The 17,373-nt window shown below is 38.1% G+C and overlaps 1 protein-coding gene across 1 annotated transcript in view; it reads right to left on the reverse strand.

The window, feature by feature from the left end:
• Positions 1 to 4,178: 4,178 nt before the first annotated feature.
• The window catches only part of LOC122541036 (protein unc-13 homolog B-like), a 146,486-nt gene continuing 133,291 nt past the window's right edge, over positions 4,179 to 17,373 (reverse strand). Inside the window, exons 11-12 of the mRNA XM_043677515.1 lie at positions 10,270 to 10,333; positions 4,179 to 4,277 (exon numbers count right to left, since the gene is read on the reverse strand). Coding sequence (XP_043533450.1) covers positions 4,242 to 4,277; positions 10,270 to 10,333 — 100 coding nt within the window. The 3' untranslated portion in view covers positions 4,179 to 4,241. The remainder of the gene's footprint in view (positions 4,278 to 10,269; positions 10,334 to 17,373) is intronic.

The following is a 17,373-nucleotide window of genomic DNA, read 5'->3' on the forward strand; positions in this document are numbered from 1 at the left end:
ATAATTCTTGCCATGATATGGAGGTGCTGGTGTTGGAGTGGGGTGAACAAAGTTAGAAGTCACACGACACCTGATGAAGGAACAGCTCTCCAAAAGCTTGTGATTTCAAATAAACCTGTTGGACTACAACCTGGTGGCACGTGACTTCTGACTTTGCCTTCTGTTCAGCATTCTATTCATCCTTTACTGCTTTTAGTCTAATTACTTTTGTATATTCGTTTGAGTAAGTTTTTTGCAACAGAATTAAACTTTCATTTGTTATCTTCAGGTGCATGCTGCATCATTTCTGAAATGGAGACGTATACACTCAAATAGTTATAATTGGCGATATAGCTTTCCTTTTTTAATTAAATACTTGAGACCACGAGAAAAGTATGACAAGGAATGAATTCATCCCTGCTCACTTGGTCGTAACAATGCAAATCCATCAAGTTAACTACATTCTGTATACATTACAATTTCCATTATATCACATTTTCGTTCACTGTTTTATTAACAATATATTAAATTATGTCCATACATATTACTATAAAATTTTTTAAACACAATACCTGCAGGAGTAATTGGAGGATATCTTTTTTTCATATTGCAGTAGAAAGCACAAATTAGAAGCAGCTGTTAAATGATTCAGTCATAAAATGTAATTACTTCTTGTATTTCATTCTGTTTTCTCAAACTTCGAGTGTCAGAGAGAGAGAGAGAGAGAGATACACACAGGAAGCTCTTTAATCCATCCTGCCAGTGCCAGCCAGCGATTCAATTCACCCCAATCACATGCTGTTTTCCCACTGATTTGGTAAATATTTCACCATAGACTTATTCAACTCTCTTTTCAATGTCACTATTGAATGTACAGCCACTATTAGATCAAGCAATGCATTCCAGACCACAGCAACTCACTGTACACAAAAATAACAAGTGATTCTTTTGCTGATCTCCTCTTGTTTGATGATCCATTGCTTGCGGAAGCACTTTCTCCTTATTTATTCAGTCAAAGCCTTTCAAAATGGTCAATACCCTTTCAGATGCCCCTCTTAACAATCGTTACCATCCCAACTTAGTCTCACCTTCTTATAAATCCCTTCTGCATCCTATCCAATGCTTCTACCTCCTTCACAAAGTGTGCTGTCCACAAGTGAGCGGTAGCTTAGGTAAACAACAGACGGAAGGGTCAAGGAAGCTCCAGGAACAGCCCAACCTTCATACATAATGGAGCCCAGCAGATAAGTGCAAAGGACAAGGCTGAAGTATTTTCAAAACCAGCTTCAGTGAAAAAACAAATATAACTATGTTATGGGCTCTGACAAGACTGCAGCTTCAATGCTTAAGGTTTGTACTTTAGAAATAAGTATGCCTGTATTAAGCAGCTCAATATAGCTACACGCCTGGTAATTAACCAATAAAATGGTAAATTATCCAGGTTTCATCGCTGAGTGGTCTTCTAACAGCATGGTGGGAGTACCTTCGCTACATTGATAGCAGCAGTTCCGGAAGGTGGATCACCATCACCTTCCCCAGTGCTGCTAGAGATGGCCATCCACTGCCTCCCACATCCCACGCTTTAGCATTACTTTCCTCTTCTCATACTTCATTCCTCTATGAATAAAGCTCCATGGATCCCATGTGTATCTTGGTTAACAGCCTTCTCAACTTGTGTCATCTTCAAAGATTTGTGTATGAACACCTCTAGGTCAATCGCTTCCTGCAGCTCCGTGAAAATTGCATAATTTAGTTCATATTTGCCTCTCCTTGGGGATTGGTTAGTTCAGTTGGTTGGACAGCAGGTTTTTGATGCAGAGTGATACCAACAGCGTGGATTAAATTCCTGTACAAACGGTGGTTACCATGGAGGTCCCACCTCCTCAACCAAGACATGGCAACCCTCAAACTGAACTCTCCACTAGATGTCTCTCTCTAATGAAAGAACAGCCCCGTGGTCCTCTGAGACTATGGTGACTTTACCTTTTCACTTTCCTCTCTTCATTCTTCCTGCCAAGCTCAACCATGTCAAACTTCTTAGTGTCAAATTTCACCTGCTCTGTGTCTGCCAATTTTACCGTGCTATGTCCTTCTGAAGACTATTATTGTGTCTGCTTTTTAAACTACATCACTGAGTTTCGTATCATCTGGAAACTTTAAAATGGTGTCCTACATACTGAATCAGCGTTATTAATACTCCTCAAAAACTATCCTCCAAATAAAACATCTCCCCCGTGTCCAAAGATGATTGGAAGATTGTGACCAGAGCTTCAAAAGTGTCCATTATTATATCTCTCCATTATCTAGGATGCATACAGTTTGCACCTATTTTGGGAACAACCCACTAGTAGAAAAAGCTGGCTCCCCCTAACACCTAACCGTTAAAACCAATGGATGAAGATCTTCTCATCGGGAGATAATACAGATACACTTTGCTGGATATGTTCAGGGAAACCCAGGCACAGTTGATTAGTAAAAATGAATGTGGAAATTGAATATTGAGAACCAACAGCTTAGCAAATGATTAAATGGGTTTAAGTAAAGTGTCCAGTACACTGGTATGCAAATTTGCAGCAGTTTCTTTCCATATTTTGTTGCAAAGTAATTCACGTTAAGTTTAGTGGATGCCACAACTGATTGGCTGTTCCAAAAACATTTACAGATCCTCAACTGAGAGAAGGAAGTGCCGATAACAGTCACGTAGAAACATTTGCAGGGACATTTAGACAGTCCCCCAATTTCCTGTAGAGATAGACGAGCCAATGGTTATCAAACAAGAGTTTACACTGACTCTCTGGATATCTACAAGGCTACAAACAAACATGGCGATATAGAAAACTGGTGCTAACCCTCTTGTCCCAAAACCTTCATTACTAATCTCAAGAATACAAACAGCCTAGAAATGTAAAAGTAAACTTGAAGTCAACGAAATCTTAGAGTTAAATAAAGTTAACTACTTCATAGGTATTGTGGTTAGCAATAAGCCAACTGACTTATAATCTAGGAAAATAATGTCTACTTGTTGATTCAATAATTATATATTGCCTAGGCTACCTCAAAAAATTCTTATGTTGTGTATACAGGTGACTGCATTAAAGAAACAGAGAATACTGGAAAAACTCAGCAGGTCTCAGCATTTATGAACAGAGAAACAATGTTAACGTTTCAAGTACAGAATGGAGCTTCTCCAGCATTCTCTGCATTTGTTTCAGATTTCCAGCACCCACAGTATTTAGCTTTTATTCCAGTTTACTGAACCTACAGCTGGTTGTGTTAATGATCAGCAGTTTCCGAAGGAAGCTGTTTCTAGCTATGCAGGAATGAGCAGTCCAAAATCTCCCTGCATTTTAAATGAGAAAAGTTCATCAAGAACAACTAAAAACAGTTGCTTTGTACTAATGAAGCCAAATACTACATTCCCAAATTTCATACTGGGAGAAGGGGGGGTGGAGGCATACATTCACTATTTGTCTGGGATCTTGATTATGAAATTCAAAGGATTTTACATTTAAAGTACTAGGTTATTGCAGGCAGCCTGATATTTTAGAACTGTATGAACAGCTGAGAAATGTTTTGGGTTTTTTTGAATAACGGTTTTTGTACTGAACTGAGAAACATGTTAATTCATTGAAGGGAATAGATTGGAAGAGTTGGAACGTAAAAACATTGGAAATCTCACAAGTGACCCTCCAATCTGTGGGACTGTGAGGAGACAACCAGCCCCAATCCCAGGGCGAATCTCACTCATCCAAATCACAGAATCCACAGAATGCTGTGGAGGCTGGGCCTGCTCTCACCATGATGAAGGCACCGATAAGACAAGGGAAAAGGAAAAGAAAGAGCAGGAAAGACAGCAAGAGACAAAAGAAAAAGCAACAAAGAAAGTATACGGAGCCAGGATCGGGAGCTCAAACCCAGCACTGCTGCTCCACTGTCACCACCTTAATCCAGAAACATTGTGACAGAACATCTGATGACAAGAGCAATTTATTTGATGAGATCGAGAGGAAAGAAATGACCACAAACTGAGAAATAATACATTATCATTAAGGAAATAGATTTAAAAAATACTTAATTTTAAATATATGGAACTTTGAAGCAAATTAAGGAACACTGATAAATTGTCAAAATGATGCTGTGCCAGATGCTCCCAATGACATCGACATTTCTTGATCCAGCTGTTCATGTGTGCGCAGATAATTAACTTTGACACAGTCAACAGTTATCCAGTTTTCATCAATAATCTTCTGAGCATAATACAGTCAGATGTGCACTCTGGGTGGTACCGACATGGGATGCTAAGTACACAAGTAAATTCAGAGATTTAACTCCATTCAAAGCAGGCAACAATCTCACTCAGAAATGCAAGTCTCAACAAAAGTTCCTGAGCACTGTGTGGTTGTAACAAGGAGAAACAAAAAAAGCACTGATTGTGATTGCATATTCAGCACAAGAGACCCTTCTGTCCTTTTATAATATTCTAAGAAATAAGGTCTTTTTTGTCGTATTAGTTTTTAAAAATGTGTTGACAGTATTCAAGTGTCACTGGTAAGATCACTACCCACCCCTAATTACCCTTGAACTAAATGGCTTGCTCAGCCTTTTCAGCCATCACTTAAGAATCCAACAACATTGTTGTCAGTCTGGAGTCACATTTAGGCCAGACCAGATCATTAAAGAGCTAATTGGGTTGACATGACAACTAGCAAGAGGAATATGGCACAAAGATTTCAATTCCAGATTTAATTTTTTAATTAACCACATTTAAATTCCATGAGCTGCTATGGTAGGCCTTAATGCCATACCCCAGGTTACTAGGTCAACCCATGGATTATTAATCCCTTATCACCACAGTCTCCCCTAATCTATTGAAGGAAGTGTGATAGTATTAGAATGGTAACAATAAAGGAAATCTTAAATGGCCACGCCGTTCATGGGGTTTGTACTTGCTCTTTGAAAAAGGTTGTTCAACTAGTCTCAATTCACTATTTCTTCCTTACAGCTATACAATTTCACCCTTTGATGTGCTAACCCAATTCCCTTTTAAAGTTTGTATTTAATCTGTTTCCACTACCTTTTAGGCAGTCAGTTTCAGTGCCTCAGTACATTTTGGTTCGCAAACAGTAAGAATACAATGACTGTCCATCGGCTTTATATTAGGTAATGGTACAAACTAGCTGCATAAATACCATTTGTGTTCTTCACATGACAAATTTCAACAAAGCTAAGGACTCTTTTAGCTTACAAAATTTTTCTGAATTTCCACATAGCGATGTGCAGTGAGAATTCATTCTGTTCCTCAGAATATTCCATTCATTTCCCATTTACAGTTTCAGACCCGTTGGGATTTCCTTCCCAATGACCATCTTGATGTTATCACATTCTCTTTAATACATTCATCAGCAGTGCAAAGGAACCTTGCTTCCCTGCACATGATCAATTGCATGATCATTTAATATTCTAATTGAGGACTACTCATCAAATTGTCATTTTCTTTGGCTGAATTCCATTCCAGCAAGATCATCCAGAAGTAGCATTTTTTGGTAACTTAATACAATATGGGTTCTCCCCCCTGAAATTAAACACTTTGAGTTAAACTTCCTCTTACTTCTCATACTATATTGTCTGATTTGATTCTCCCGATTTTATTCATTAGACTGCTGTGATGGCAAACTTCTGGAGTTCCTTTCTGTCCTGGACCTCGGCCAACTTTCTCTGAACCCAATGTGCATAATGACAAGATTGACACGGTCTTTCGTTTTCTCTCACTCCCTGTGGAGAAACATCTAATATTGGAATGGTCCTTTTACCAAGTAAATAGTGCCTTGCAGTCAGAAATTTTAAAAAGCGAGAGTTAGAGACATCGACCTGTTTCATGGCACACTTGAAATACAGTGTGTTTTTTTTAAATCATGGAACAGGGCCAACACCGCCAATTAATTAAAATTCACCGAATGAAATGTTATGCTAAAGGTCCAAGCATTGGCAACACAACAGCTCAGCATTTACCATATGAACATCTGTGCTATTTTTCAAAACGTTTTTCACTTATTTTGTTCTTTTACAATTTATAAAATGATTTACATGACTATTGGAGATGGGCAATATGAACAGTTCATGAATGAAAAATACAGTCTAATATCTAATACGAGATGCATTGAGATGCAGCCAAATACATTAACATTCAGTCCTGTTTCAGAAATAAATCCACATTTGAAGTGGATATGTATTCACTTGTGCTGATTGTGACTAGTCCAGGACAATGTTTGAACATTCTATACTATGACTGCAGTAAGCCACCAAAGTAGAAATCAGCAGAGAGTTTCAAATTGATATGCAAAAATGGTTTGTGACAGAATTCAGATATTCATGCTGTGCTTGAGCAAGACCAAAGGCACAGATATTTTTCAGTCTGACAGGGAAAAGCACTTGCTTAGGTTTGCACAAAAATCTGGTGAATCAGAAACTCTCCAGTTGTGAGAAAGATTGAGATAGAGAAACACAGAAAGCTACATAACTAAAGCTTGAATGGTAAGAGAGAGATGGATCAATACATTATTAGCAACTGGCAGGATGGGTCAACATTTCATAATTGGCTTTAGCTTTGTCCCTACTTTAAAGCAAAACTTGGAAAAACTACATTGCTGTATTGGAGAGAAGATACTGAATGCTTACATCATCATATTGAAACTATTTTTCAAATTGTATTGAAAGAGGGAAATAGAAATAAACTCCAGATTCAAAGTTAATTTGTAACTGGTCATGAAGATTTTGCAAAAGAATTGCATTGTAATGATCAAGTTAATTTTATCTTTGAGTAAGGGCATTTGCATCTTTAAATTGCCTCAGCCACAATTTGCTTTCTTCTGATTTTGTCCAAATGAAAAGACAATGTAGTCTACTATAAGTTGTGAAAATGCTAGAGGGCTAAGGTTTACTCCTTTTTGAAATAATACTAGGAAAATTAATATATGCATTAACCATTGTAAATTAAAGATTAATCTGTCATAAAATTATCAGAACATAACAGTTTTGTGTGACAAAAATATAGAAAATAACTTAAATCTTATATTATACATAAACAAACATATTAAATAGATGTGCATTTGGAAACAGGAGCATATTATCATGCAAACTCAGTAGAACACAAAACTTCAGGTGAACATGATTGAAGTTATGATGTGTCATAACCCAAAAAATCTTTTGCAAAAAAAAACGTGTTATATTGTTGATTTCAAGAGTACAAAATGTAAATTCTCAGTCATTGGTAAGAGCTGTGAATTTGAGGAAACATCTGAGCACAGATTATTTCACACATACCACATTGTTCTAAAAGTTGTTGGACATCAACATTTCCAGACACCAGAAGCTACTTCCTTCACTAGGGTGAATTAGAATCGATGATCTTTTAATCGTACAATGAAATATAAACCTGAATTCTTGTGACAGAAAGGAATTCCCAAATTCCTTTTAAAAATCCAGTTAAATCTCAAACCAATAAACATAACTAATTTCACGTTTTAAATGCCTCCACATTCTCTGCATTTACATCTTTTGTTTCTTAAACTAAATCTTACTTTTAATAATAAAAGAATTTTATAAAAAAACATGGCTAATCCCAAAATATGGTGTAACCTGATTGATAAAGTTCTACTACCGATAAAGATCAGCATCTGTTCTAAACATTTAAATAAAAGGATGCACATCTACCATGTGCACTTAATATGTCACCCAGCTTCACAAAATCTGTGTGTAATCCAAAAGAAAAGGAATATTCATTTGGGGAAACTTGCTCTGTTTTTTAGAAAAGTAAGATCACAGACATTCTAATGTTGAAACATTGTAAGCTCTCCAGTCCAGAAACAACAAGATCAACCATGATCACATCAAATGCAGGAACAGGCGAGTGGGACTGAATCGCCCACTGTTACCCCTACTTCCTATGCTCTCCACTATAAATTTTCTTGCCTACACCTATAATGGGTCCAAATTTGTCATAGGTAACCATTTCCTTTACACATTCCTCAAGAAGTTTTTACAATCTCCCATTATATTCCTGGCTAGTCTATGCTCATATTCTCTTTTCCCTTTCTTAATTAGATTTGTGGATCTGCTTTGCTGTGTTCCAAATTACTCCCAATGCTCAGGCTTACCATTTTTCTTCTTGCATTACTAAGTTTCAACTCCTCTGATCTCTTGAAATCTTTAACCATTTTTCTTAACCATACTTGGTTTATCTTTAAGTGTTTGAAAAGTAAAAGAATACAGGAAACGTTTTTGCAGACGCTTTGGAGCAGAAAGAAGCACTTGAAGAAAGATGCTTGAAGTGGCTTGGTGTCAGACTCTTCTGGTAGTCTCTCTCAATCAGATATTACTTAAAATATTCACTGGCAAACAGAGTAGCCATATTTCAATCCTGTCTCATAATGTCTTTCATTTCCACAGCATCAGGGACTGAAACATTTACAGCAATCCTGACCTACCTCACCACAAAACCATACAACCTGCTTTCTTTAGAGTATCTAGTTCGCGTATGGCACTGAAAATCCATATTTCATATTATGTGGTTAAATGGCTGCCACTCCAAAGATGAAAGCAAGTTACAGCAGAGGTTATGGCAAACCACAAGAATACAATTTTCAAATGCATTTCCGCAAGCATCGTATGCATCATCAGCGTCATTTTACAACAGTACATGAGAAGAAAAATGTGAAAGATACTATATTTGTTGACAACTTGCTGCTTTATACTTTTTTTCCAATGTTTATATTTCAGATAAATTTTTGTATCTACAGTGTTTGACATGCTTATGCTTAGGCATTCTGATATCATTCTATAAGATAGAATATCCTGAAATATAGAAATAACTTTGTCCAAGCATTCTGGACTGGAGAGATTACAGTGTAGTTAAGCATCTACAGAGACAAAGAACGTTTTGAGTCTACACTTTGGAAATGCAATTACATATAGGACAGAAACAATTGTCTGCTGTGACAATGCAAAGCAACAATGTATTAAGGGTAGTGTATTGGTGCAATGAGTTGAAGGTTCTAATATCTTATGTCAAATAGTCAAGTCAGCACCTTAAACTATAACTTTGCTACAGTGCCTTTCTGATCTAGATCTCGCTACTTTGAGGAAATCCTTGAAAAGGACTGCTCTGGAAGTGGCAAAGATAAAGCAGCCAGTAAACAAAAATTAAAAGAAAAGTCAATCTAGATCATTTACAGACCAGAAATGACATTGGTCTGGGACAAAGTTTCCCGCTCATCTTCTGAGCCAGTTAACTGTGCTGAATAAAAGAGTCTAAGGACAAGAAATCTTATTTTATTTCAATAGGAAATAATTAAAACTTTTAATTGACACCAGTGAGGAGAAATCTTTCTCAACTGCATGTAAAAATGTCATCTCATGAAGCATTTCTGAATAGAATGTGTTCATAGTTTAATGACAAGGTAGCACATAATAAATTAACTAACAACGGTCCTCCATTTCAGTTTGAAAGCATCAGCAAGATCCATTATCAAACTAAGTCCTCGTAATGCTAGAAATGTCACTTATTCTTTCCTATTTCACAGCATAAATATGCCAAAGCTCTCCAAAGCTTAGAAAAAATAGATTTCACAAGAGGGATTTCATTTAATGTAATCATGGGATTCAGGAAAAAAAAGCCAGAAACTATTTGAATTTTAAACTTATAATTTATGATACTACTCAATTGCTTAGTTTATAATTTCTAACCCACCAGCATTTATATATTAAATTGGATGAGATTATTTCTGACAAATTGCACTGCTGGAAATCACAGATTGCTTCATTTTTGTAAGAAGTCATTTTCAACTTGCCAGAGTGCAAAGCCATTGCTGAGAGTCAGGCATCAGGCAACAACAAAACATGACCCAAAACAGCAGCATTACACATGAACAGTGAACTGAAAACTGGTCCCCAAAGTACAAACTTCTATGCTGCAAAATGGGCATCAAAATTAAAGTAAAACAATGCATTGCATAACCAACAGCCTAGCTATTCAAACTTACCACTTAGCAATTTACACATTTCTTCACTTTACATTCATAATTCATTTACTGGAACAGGTTGTAAAAAAAACTCAAGTTTTTCTCCTTGAGAAGCTATAATTTCCCAAGCCTATATGCTAATGAGAGTTACATATAGTCTTTATCCATTTCCATATATCACTTTCTTGCGTTTGTGAACTGCAAGCAATGTGAACAATCCCTCGAGAAGTTCCCAATAATCAGAGCAAAGAATTTCCAAAATTCACTATCTTACTTTTTCAATGACTCTTTTCCATCTTGATCTTGAAATGCTCCTCATACAGACCTCTTCTTCTTTCCTGAAAAAGACAGATTTTAATTTATTAAAATCATTTCTAATAACTTCAGAAACATGATCTAAATATTAATATTTGACAGTAATATGATCAATCTATAAGCAAAATTTATTGTCACCATATTAACAATAAAATTGGTATTATTTTTGAAGAAATGTCAGCTATACATTTGATAACAACCATCTGCAAATACTTTATAGTGCCATAAGGTAAATTTTATCTTTAAAATTTTGAAACTGAAGATCAAAGGTGAAAGAAAATTTTAAAAGCATATACCTTCCCTCTTCTAGAGCAGGAGACAGCAGTATATGACGTAAGTGTATACAATTAAGAATGGTTGAAAAGTAGTTAGAAGTATCCCATTTTGGATGGTTCTTTTTACAGTCTTCTCATACAACTCTGCACATTTTTTCTGTTCAAATCACTCTCTAATTGCCTTTTCAACGCCCTGATTGAACCTGCATCCGCACACACTCAGGCTATGCATTTGAGACCCTAACCACTTGCTGCATGGAAATGTTTTTCTTATTTTGTTCCCTTCACTAATTACTTTAAATTTGTCACACTCAAACTTTTCATGCGTCTGAACATGCTCCCCCTGTTTACTCTATCCAGATGTCTCATGATCTTCAATAGTTAAATTAGATCTCAGCCTTCAACTCTCCCAGGAGAACAATCCTAACCACTCCAATTTATTTTGGAAATTCCTCATCCCTCGAAGACACTCACATAAACCTCTTCCCTAGTCTCTACAATGTCTTCACATCTTTCCTAAATTAGAATTGGATGCAATTCTCCATTTGAGGCTGAACTAGTGTCTTACATCAATTCAACATGACTTCCTTGCTCTTGTATCTTGTATCCTATTCAGTTATAACCAGCGTTTTATAGGCTTAGTTAACTGCTCTCTGAACCGGTCTTGCTAACGACAATGACTTAAGCATGCATACATACAGGTCCCTCTGCTTCTGCATTTTCTATAAGAATGAATGTGTTATATAAGGATGCAAGAGTCTAAAAGGGTTAGTGCACTGCCTGATAGGATGATGCTTGTGGACTTGTTTTGGAACAGGTTAGCACTGAAAGAGCAAGACTTACTAACTGAGTGAGTGTAACAATGTCTAGCGCATCAGTGTAACTTGTACCTTGTTGTTTTATTCAATAAACTACATCTTGTGTAAGACAACTGCCTCTTCACATTAGACTGCCAGGCAGTTTTTCTCTACTGCGCTCGACCAAATAGGCCCTGTGGATCCCTATCCTGTAAGAGAATGGTGACAGCTAATCTATCTTTTAGTAAGAGAGAGAACAGAGAGAACATATAGCATACAAACAGTGGTATGGGCAGTTCATGTAACACTTTACTTTCTATTGTCTGTCCAGTTCACAGGCATTTCCCAGTAGTTGTCCAAATGGTGGGTGAGACTGGTATTGAGGACATTACATCCATCCCCAGTCACCCAAACTATCTGCACTTGGGAAATGGCTGTAAGGATATTAAATGCTCAATATTAATTCTACTGGCATAATATATGCTGACTCTAGCTAAGTTCTTTGGATCTACCTAAGATTCTATCATTATTAATAATCAACGAGTTCCAATATTATTCAAACAGAATAAATGACAGCAGGATAGCTGTTGGGAGACAACATGAGCAGACTTAAATGACTTCAGAACTGTTTTAGGCAGACAAATGAACTCATGTATAATTCCCGCAATAAACATCAAATGCAAAAATTATTGTGTGCACATTTTGGTCATTGCATTAAAATATATTTTTTCGTAACTCAATCAAGAACTGCAAAATACTGTACTTTGTCATGTGTGGGTTATCTTATACCTCACAGGATAGTGGTATTTCAGACCTTAAGTCAATGTGCAATGGTATGTGACATGGAAATGAGGAGCGTTCACAGGTTGTTCCCAGAGTGACATCCTGACATTGACTGAAGAGATGTACCACCAACTGTTACAAAGGGAGTTCAGCTCAATGTTCATATTAAGTAAAGTTAATGTACTGCCTTGTAGCATGCTAATTGTTATTTGAATGACATAATGTTGCTGATAATGATCTCTCAGCTGCCATCCACAGTGCCCAGGTTTTCCAAGAACAAAATGCAGGAAGGGGAACAGAACATGACCTGCGGTCATCTCCTACTTCACATGACCTGAGGATTTCTGCTGCTTCCACCAAAGAAGTCATCTGCACTTACAATAGGTCATCTCAACCCATTTTTCTGATGGCTCTCAGAAATGCTCCAAGATGTGTACACAACCTAATAAGCTATAATTAACCTTTATCCTTAACCTGCACCCTCACCTTTCCAACAGTATGTCCCAATGTAATCAGTAAAGGAAGTGTTACATGAATGGATAACTGCCGAATGGGTCAGTGTGGGTCACAGCTGTAGTAATGGTATGTGATGATGATCTGTATTAGAGCGAAAGATATTCAAAACTATCAGATTGCAAGTACTAATGCATCTCATATAATGTTCATTTGCCAAGAATGATTCCATAGGATCAATGAAGCCACACCTATTTTGGGATAGTCTCATTTGGATTCCTAATCTGATAAAGGTTTCTTTTCCATCAAGGTCCTGAAGTCTATTCTGATTTCAGCAAGTTGATTCCATCATAATTAATGCAACACCAGCTGCTTTATTATGTTTGTTGAGCGAATCATAATATCAGCCCATCTCATCCTTGCAATAAAAGCTATCTGCTCCAAAGGTCAGCCATTGAGCAGGCCATCAGGCTTCTGAAGGTGTGGTCCCAGTGCCTGGATTAGTCAAAGAACACTCTCGTACATGAGCCTTGCTCACTTTGATGAACTGTGATGCTCTCCGTAGTACGGCCCACCAGAGAGAAGTGTGGACATTGAGGACAGAGGGGTGGAGGAAGACAATATCTCATCAAAGAAAGCAGGGCAGCCGGAAGTGGAAGGGGAGGAGAATAGAGGAAGTTGAGGGTGAGAAAACCAAGGTGTCCCGGGTGCACAGAGAGGAGCCCACAGATAGTGCAGGGCTCTGAGTAATCCTCAGGATGCCACAAATGTGACGGGTCAACTGATTAAAGACTGTTTCAACTGAGCCCATAAGGATCAGACATTGTATGGAGACACTGAGCTGTTTGTGCTAACACTTCGAGGCAACAGTAGGACAAGAAAACCCTTACTGCCACTGAAGGGCACACATCAGCCCAGAGGCTTTGCCATCCCCACTGAGAAACTCTTGATCTCTTTCATCATGTTTTTCCTTGTTCCAGCATAAAGAAGAGTAGTACCAAACATCTGGCTTCAAGAGGCAATATTTGCATAGACCTCAGAAAGGAAAGCAGTGCACAGGTACAGCAAATATCTCAGTGAGCCAGCATGCTGCAGAGACCTCCAAACTCTCTGACTTCTAGACAGTGCTCCCCCGTGAGCTTGGAGGAGCAGGAGCAGGAGGAGGAGGAAGAAGCCTGCCCCTTTGTCTTTGCTTGCATGATGGTCACCCTTGCTGTGGATGTGTGGCAGCTGCATCATTGATAATGTTTGGCCATCTTACTTACAAACTATCATTAACCGTCTACATTACATCTCCTCCTAACTTGTAATCTATTTTATACACTATTTACCATTACCCTATAGTATTCAGCTTGGAGGGTTACGTCTGATCATTAAACCTCTTCTGACACTAGATTCACACTGTCTTGACTACGTTTTTGCCACTGACAGTGGTAGCTAACTCTAATCGGGCTCAGTGATCAGTCTGACTGTCTTTCTCTGGGAAGACAACAAGGAACGTCCCTCCCCCTCTTCACTAGTCTCCAAGTATCACCTTAAGGCTTGTGTCTGAAAAACAAGCAGCCACCCTGCTCTGTGCTTCAGGTTCTCTGGAGGGATCATGGAAACGAAGAATTTGTTTGGTGATTTCTGTGAATCTTCACCTTCCAGTCACAGATCTCAAATGGCAATCACAGCAGTGGCCACCCAGGGCCAGGTGCAGGACCCAGGAATGATTTGACTGCTGTTTTCCAGCTTCACAATGAAGATTCATCCCCAGGTATCACGCTGGAGACCCTAGTGCCTGTATGGCTCATTGTCATAATATTGAGAGCCAGCACTCAATAGCTTTGGATAAAACAGTAAACAGGAGTCTCGCCAAGTGAAGGAGGAAAAAAAAGGAACGAAAGAAAGAACAAAAGAGAGGAAAAGAGATGGGGGAAAAGAGAGAGAGGAACAAAGGGAGGGATAAAAGAAGAGAGAGAGAGACAGCTAAGAAAAATCAACAGTAAATGAGTCACAAAATAAATACTTGTATGGATGGTAGCTTCATTTTACATAGTAATTTATCATAATAGTACTTCAAATAACCACATCCATAAAAATATAAACCTGCACTACACAAACAGAAAAACTACATTTAATGCACAGTGAATACTCTGCAAAGTCAACCCCTGACATTTGGTCCAAAAATCCTCAGCTTTGTCAAATAGCTTGTGCTTTATTTCAGAGCAAGGTTGGCAAAGAACAGTCTTGCAAAGCTTTTTCTCATTTTTTTTTTCCACGTGAACAGTCAGAAATAGAGAGCCTGGGACAGGCACTCCCCTGATGAATTCAGAACCACAAGCACCGCCTGCTGAAGCAGTATCATTACTTGCACTTTTCACAAACCACTTTTCACAATCATCCATTTCTAAGCCAACTTCCTACTTTTTGCTTTAAAACCTGGACACAAAAACTCAACTTTCACATTAAGACAGACTGGAGCATTTTAAGATCAGGACACAGCAACACCAAAATAAATTGCCTGCAAGACCTTGCAGAAATGTCTTTCAGGTTTGTGCAGATTACTGCTGGGAGCTAACAGATGTTTGCACTGTGTGCTATATGAAGTTATCCCACTGAAGCTGCATGAACACAAAACAAAATAACCACAAAAAAATGATGCAATTTCAAAGGCACCCAATTAAGCTCCCCATTGGTGATAATAGTTATTAGTGTCTTTAATGAAGCGACTGCAATTAGAGTGCCTAAGGGAGGCAGGTGAGGGGAGTTGACTAAGTTTTATGCAAAGTCACAGTAATCTGAAGGGATAAATATTGATCAAATAAGGTTAAACCTGTTTTCAAAACTCAGGCACAGTCTCCCTAACCTCCTTAACGATAAAGTCATGAACTGTACTCAACATTATATTATCTATTGAATATAAATTTGCCAAGTATTGGAAAGTCTACAGTTTTATTGTCTTCAGAAAAACGCTGACCCCCATAAGAATGTGCATAATGATTTTTGCAAACCCGCAAAGAGTAAAATAACATTATACCACGGGTAGGCTGCAACCAATGATGACATTATGCTGGAGGCTGGAGTTCCTCAGTGAATATAAAAATCAGATAAGGACCAATGGAAATATGTATCTTCAAGTCAAAGTTGTTAGGCACAGAAGAAAGCCATTCAGCCTCCTGAGTTCATGTGAGCTCTGTAGAGCAAACCAGTCAGCCCCATTCCCCATACTATCCCCATTGCTCTTTCCATTAATTTCATGCAAGTGCCCATGCTTTTCCCTTTTAAAATTGTCACCATCTCTGCCTTGCACCACCCTCATACACAGCAAGTCCCAGATTATCACTTGTTGTGTAGAAATGTTCTTTTTCACAGTTGACCTGCAATTCTTGTGCAAAACCTAAAATCTACATTCCCTCGTCCTTATTTCACCAGCTAACATGAACAGCCTTGCTTTGTCTCCTTCCACCCGGTTATAATTGTGCGTACCCCTAACCTTACAGAATCAGACTGAAAACAAGAAAGAGTTTTAAAGACCTAAATGCCCGAGCAATCATTTTCATCGTTATAATCTGCGTCATTGCTGTATATCCAACAACATTAACAAAACATACCATGACTTTTTAAAGCAAAAGCAGGAAACATTTAAACTGTGCAACAAATCAATCTGCGCCTTCAAAGAAAGGAGGCAGTTTTGCATGGACCTTCTTTAAGAAGTGATAATTCAGCAAGCTTTTTACTAGAACTAAAAGAAAAAGTGAGGCAACTTTTAACTTCTACTGTATTAAGGTCACTGTCAATAAGCTCTAAATAATTCAGGAGAACTCAACTGCCAAAATCACAGGTTTACTGCCACGATCAGACAATGGAGGATATGTCTGTGCATGCGTATGGCAGATGAGATATTTAAAAGCTATATCTTTATATTTGAATTTATTTTCAAATGTAGACTGAGTTTGGAAAATGACTGTTTTATAACAATGGACTGAGGAAAAAAATTACAGAACTTTTAAAAAGCAAGCTACTGAAATTGTGTGTGTGTGGTGTGTGGTCTGTGTGCGTGCGTGTGTGTGTGGACAGTCCAGTTCTGGGGCTCTATGTACAATGTGAGTTTTGGCTCGCAACAAGTTGCTGCTTGGTTTGTTGAATTGCAACCACCTGTGGATGCCAAAGGTCATTGGCCTGACAACAACTATTTGTTTGGCTCTTGGGTAGCTAGACATGAACAATACTGTCAGGATTTGGACTGATGAAAAGGCTGATGGTATGCATCTCACTCTTGCCCCTCAAGAGGTGGGAATGAGCTGCCTTCTTGATGCATGCGCTGTAGATAAACTAGGTTTCTGTACTTACTGTGGGTCTATGTTTTCTGTTCACTTGGGTCTATCCAACAGGTAATTTGGGGGCTTTGCACATTTTGCTGACATACTTTAACTTTTGTGATGATTGCAAGAACAATGGAGCTTGTTTCCAGACCACTACCTTAGTGAGGTGTAACTAAGAATAGAAAATGTTAACGAGCATGAGTAGTGAACAGACAGGCACATTTCCAGATTAAATTCAGTCAAGTGAGGTTAGACAACCATATCTGGCTTACAACATTGTCCCTCATACTGTTCCACTGCCCGAATCTCAAAGCATTACATGTCAGCACAGTGGCTCAGTGGTTAGTATTGCTGCCTCACAGCATGAGCAATTCTGGCCTCAGGCGACTGTCTGTGTGGAGTTTGTACATTCTCCCTGTGTCTGTGTGGGTTTCTTCCGGGTGTGCCG

This window comes from Chiloscyllium plagiosum, chromosome 36, assembly GCF_004010195.1.
Source record: "Chiloscyllium plagiosum isolate BGI_BamShark_2017 chromosome 36, ASM401019v2, whole genome shotgun sequence".
Taxonomy (NCBI): Eukaryota; Metazoa; Chordata; class Chondrichthyes; order Orectolobiformes; family Hemiscylliidae; genus Chiloscyllium; species Chiloscyllium plagiosum.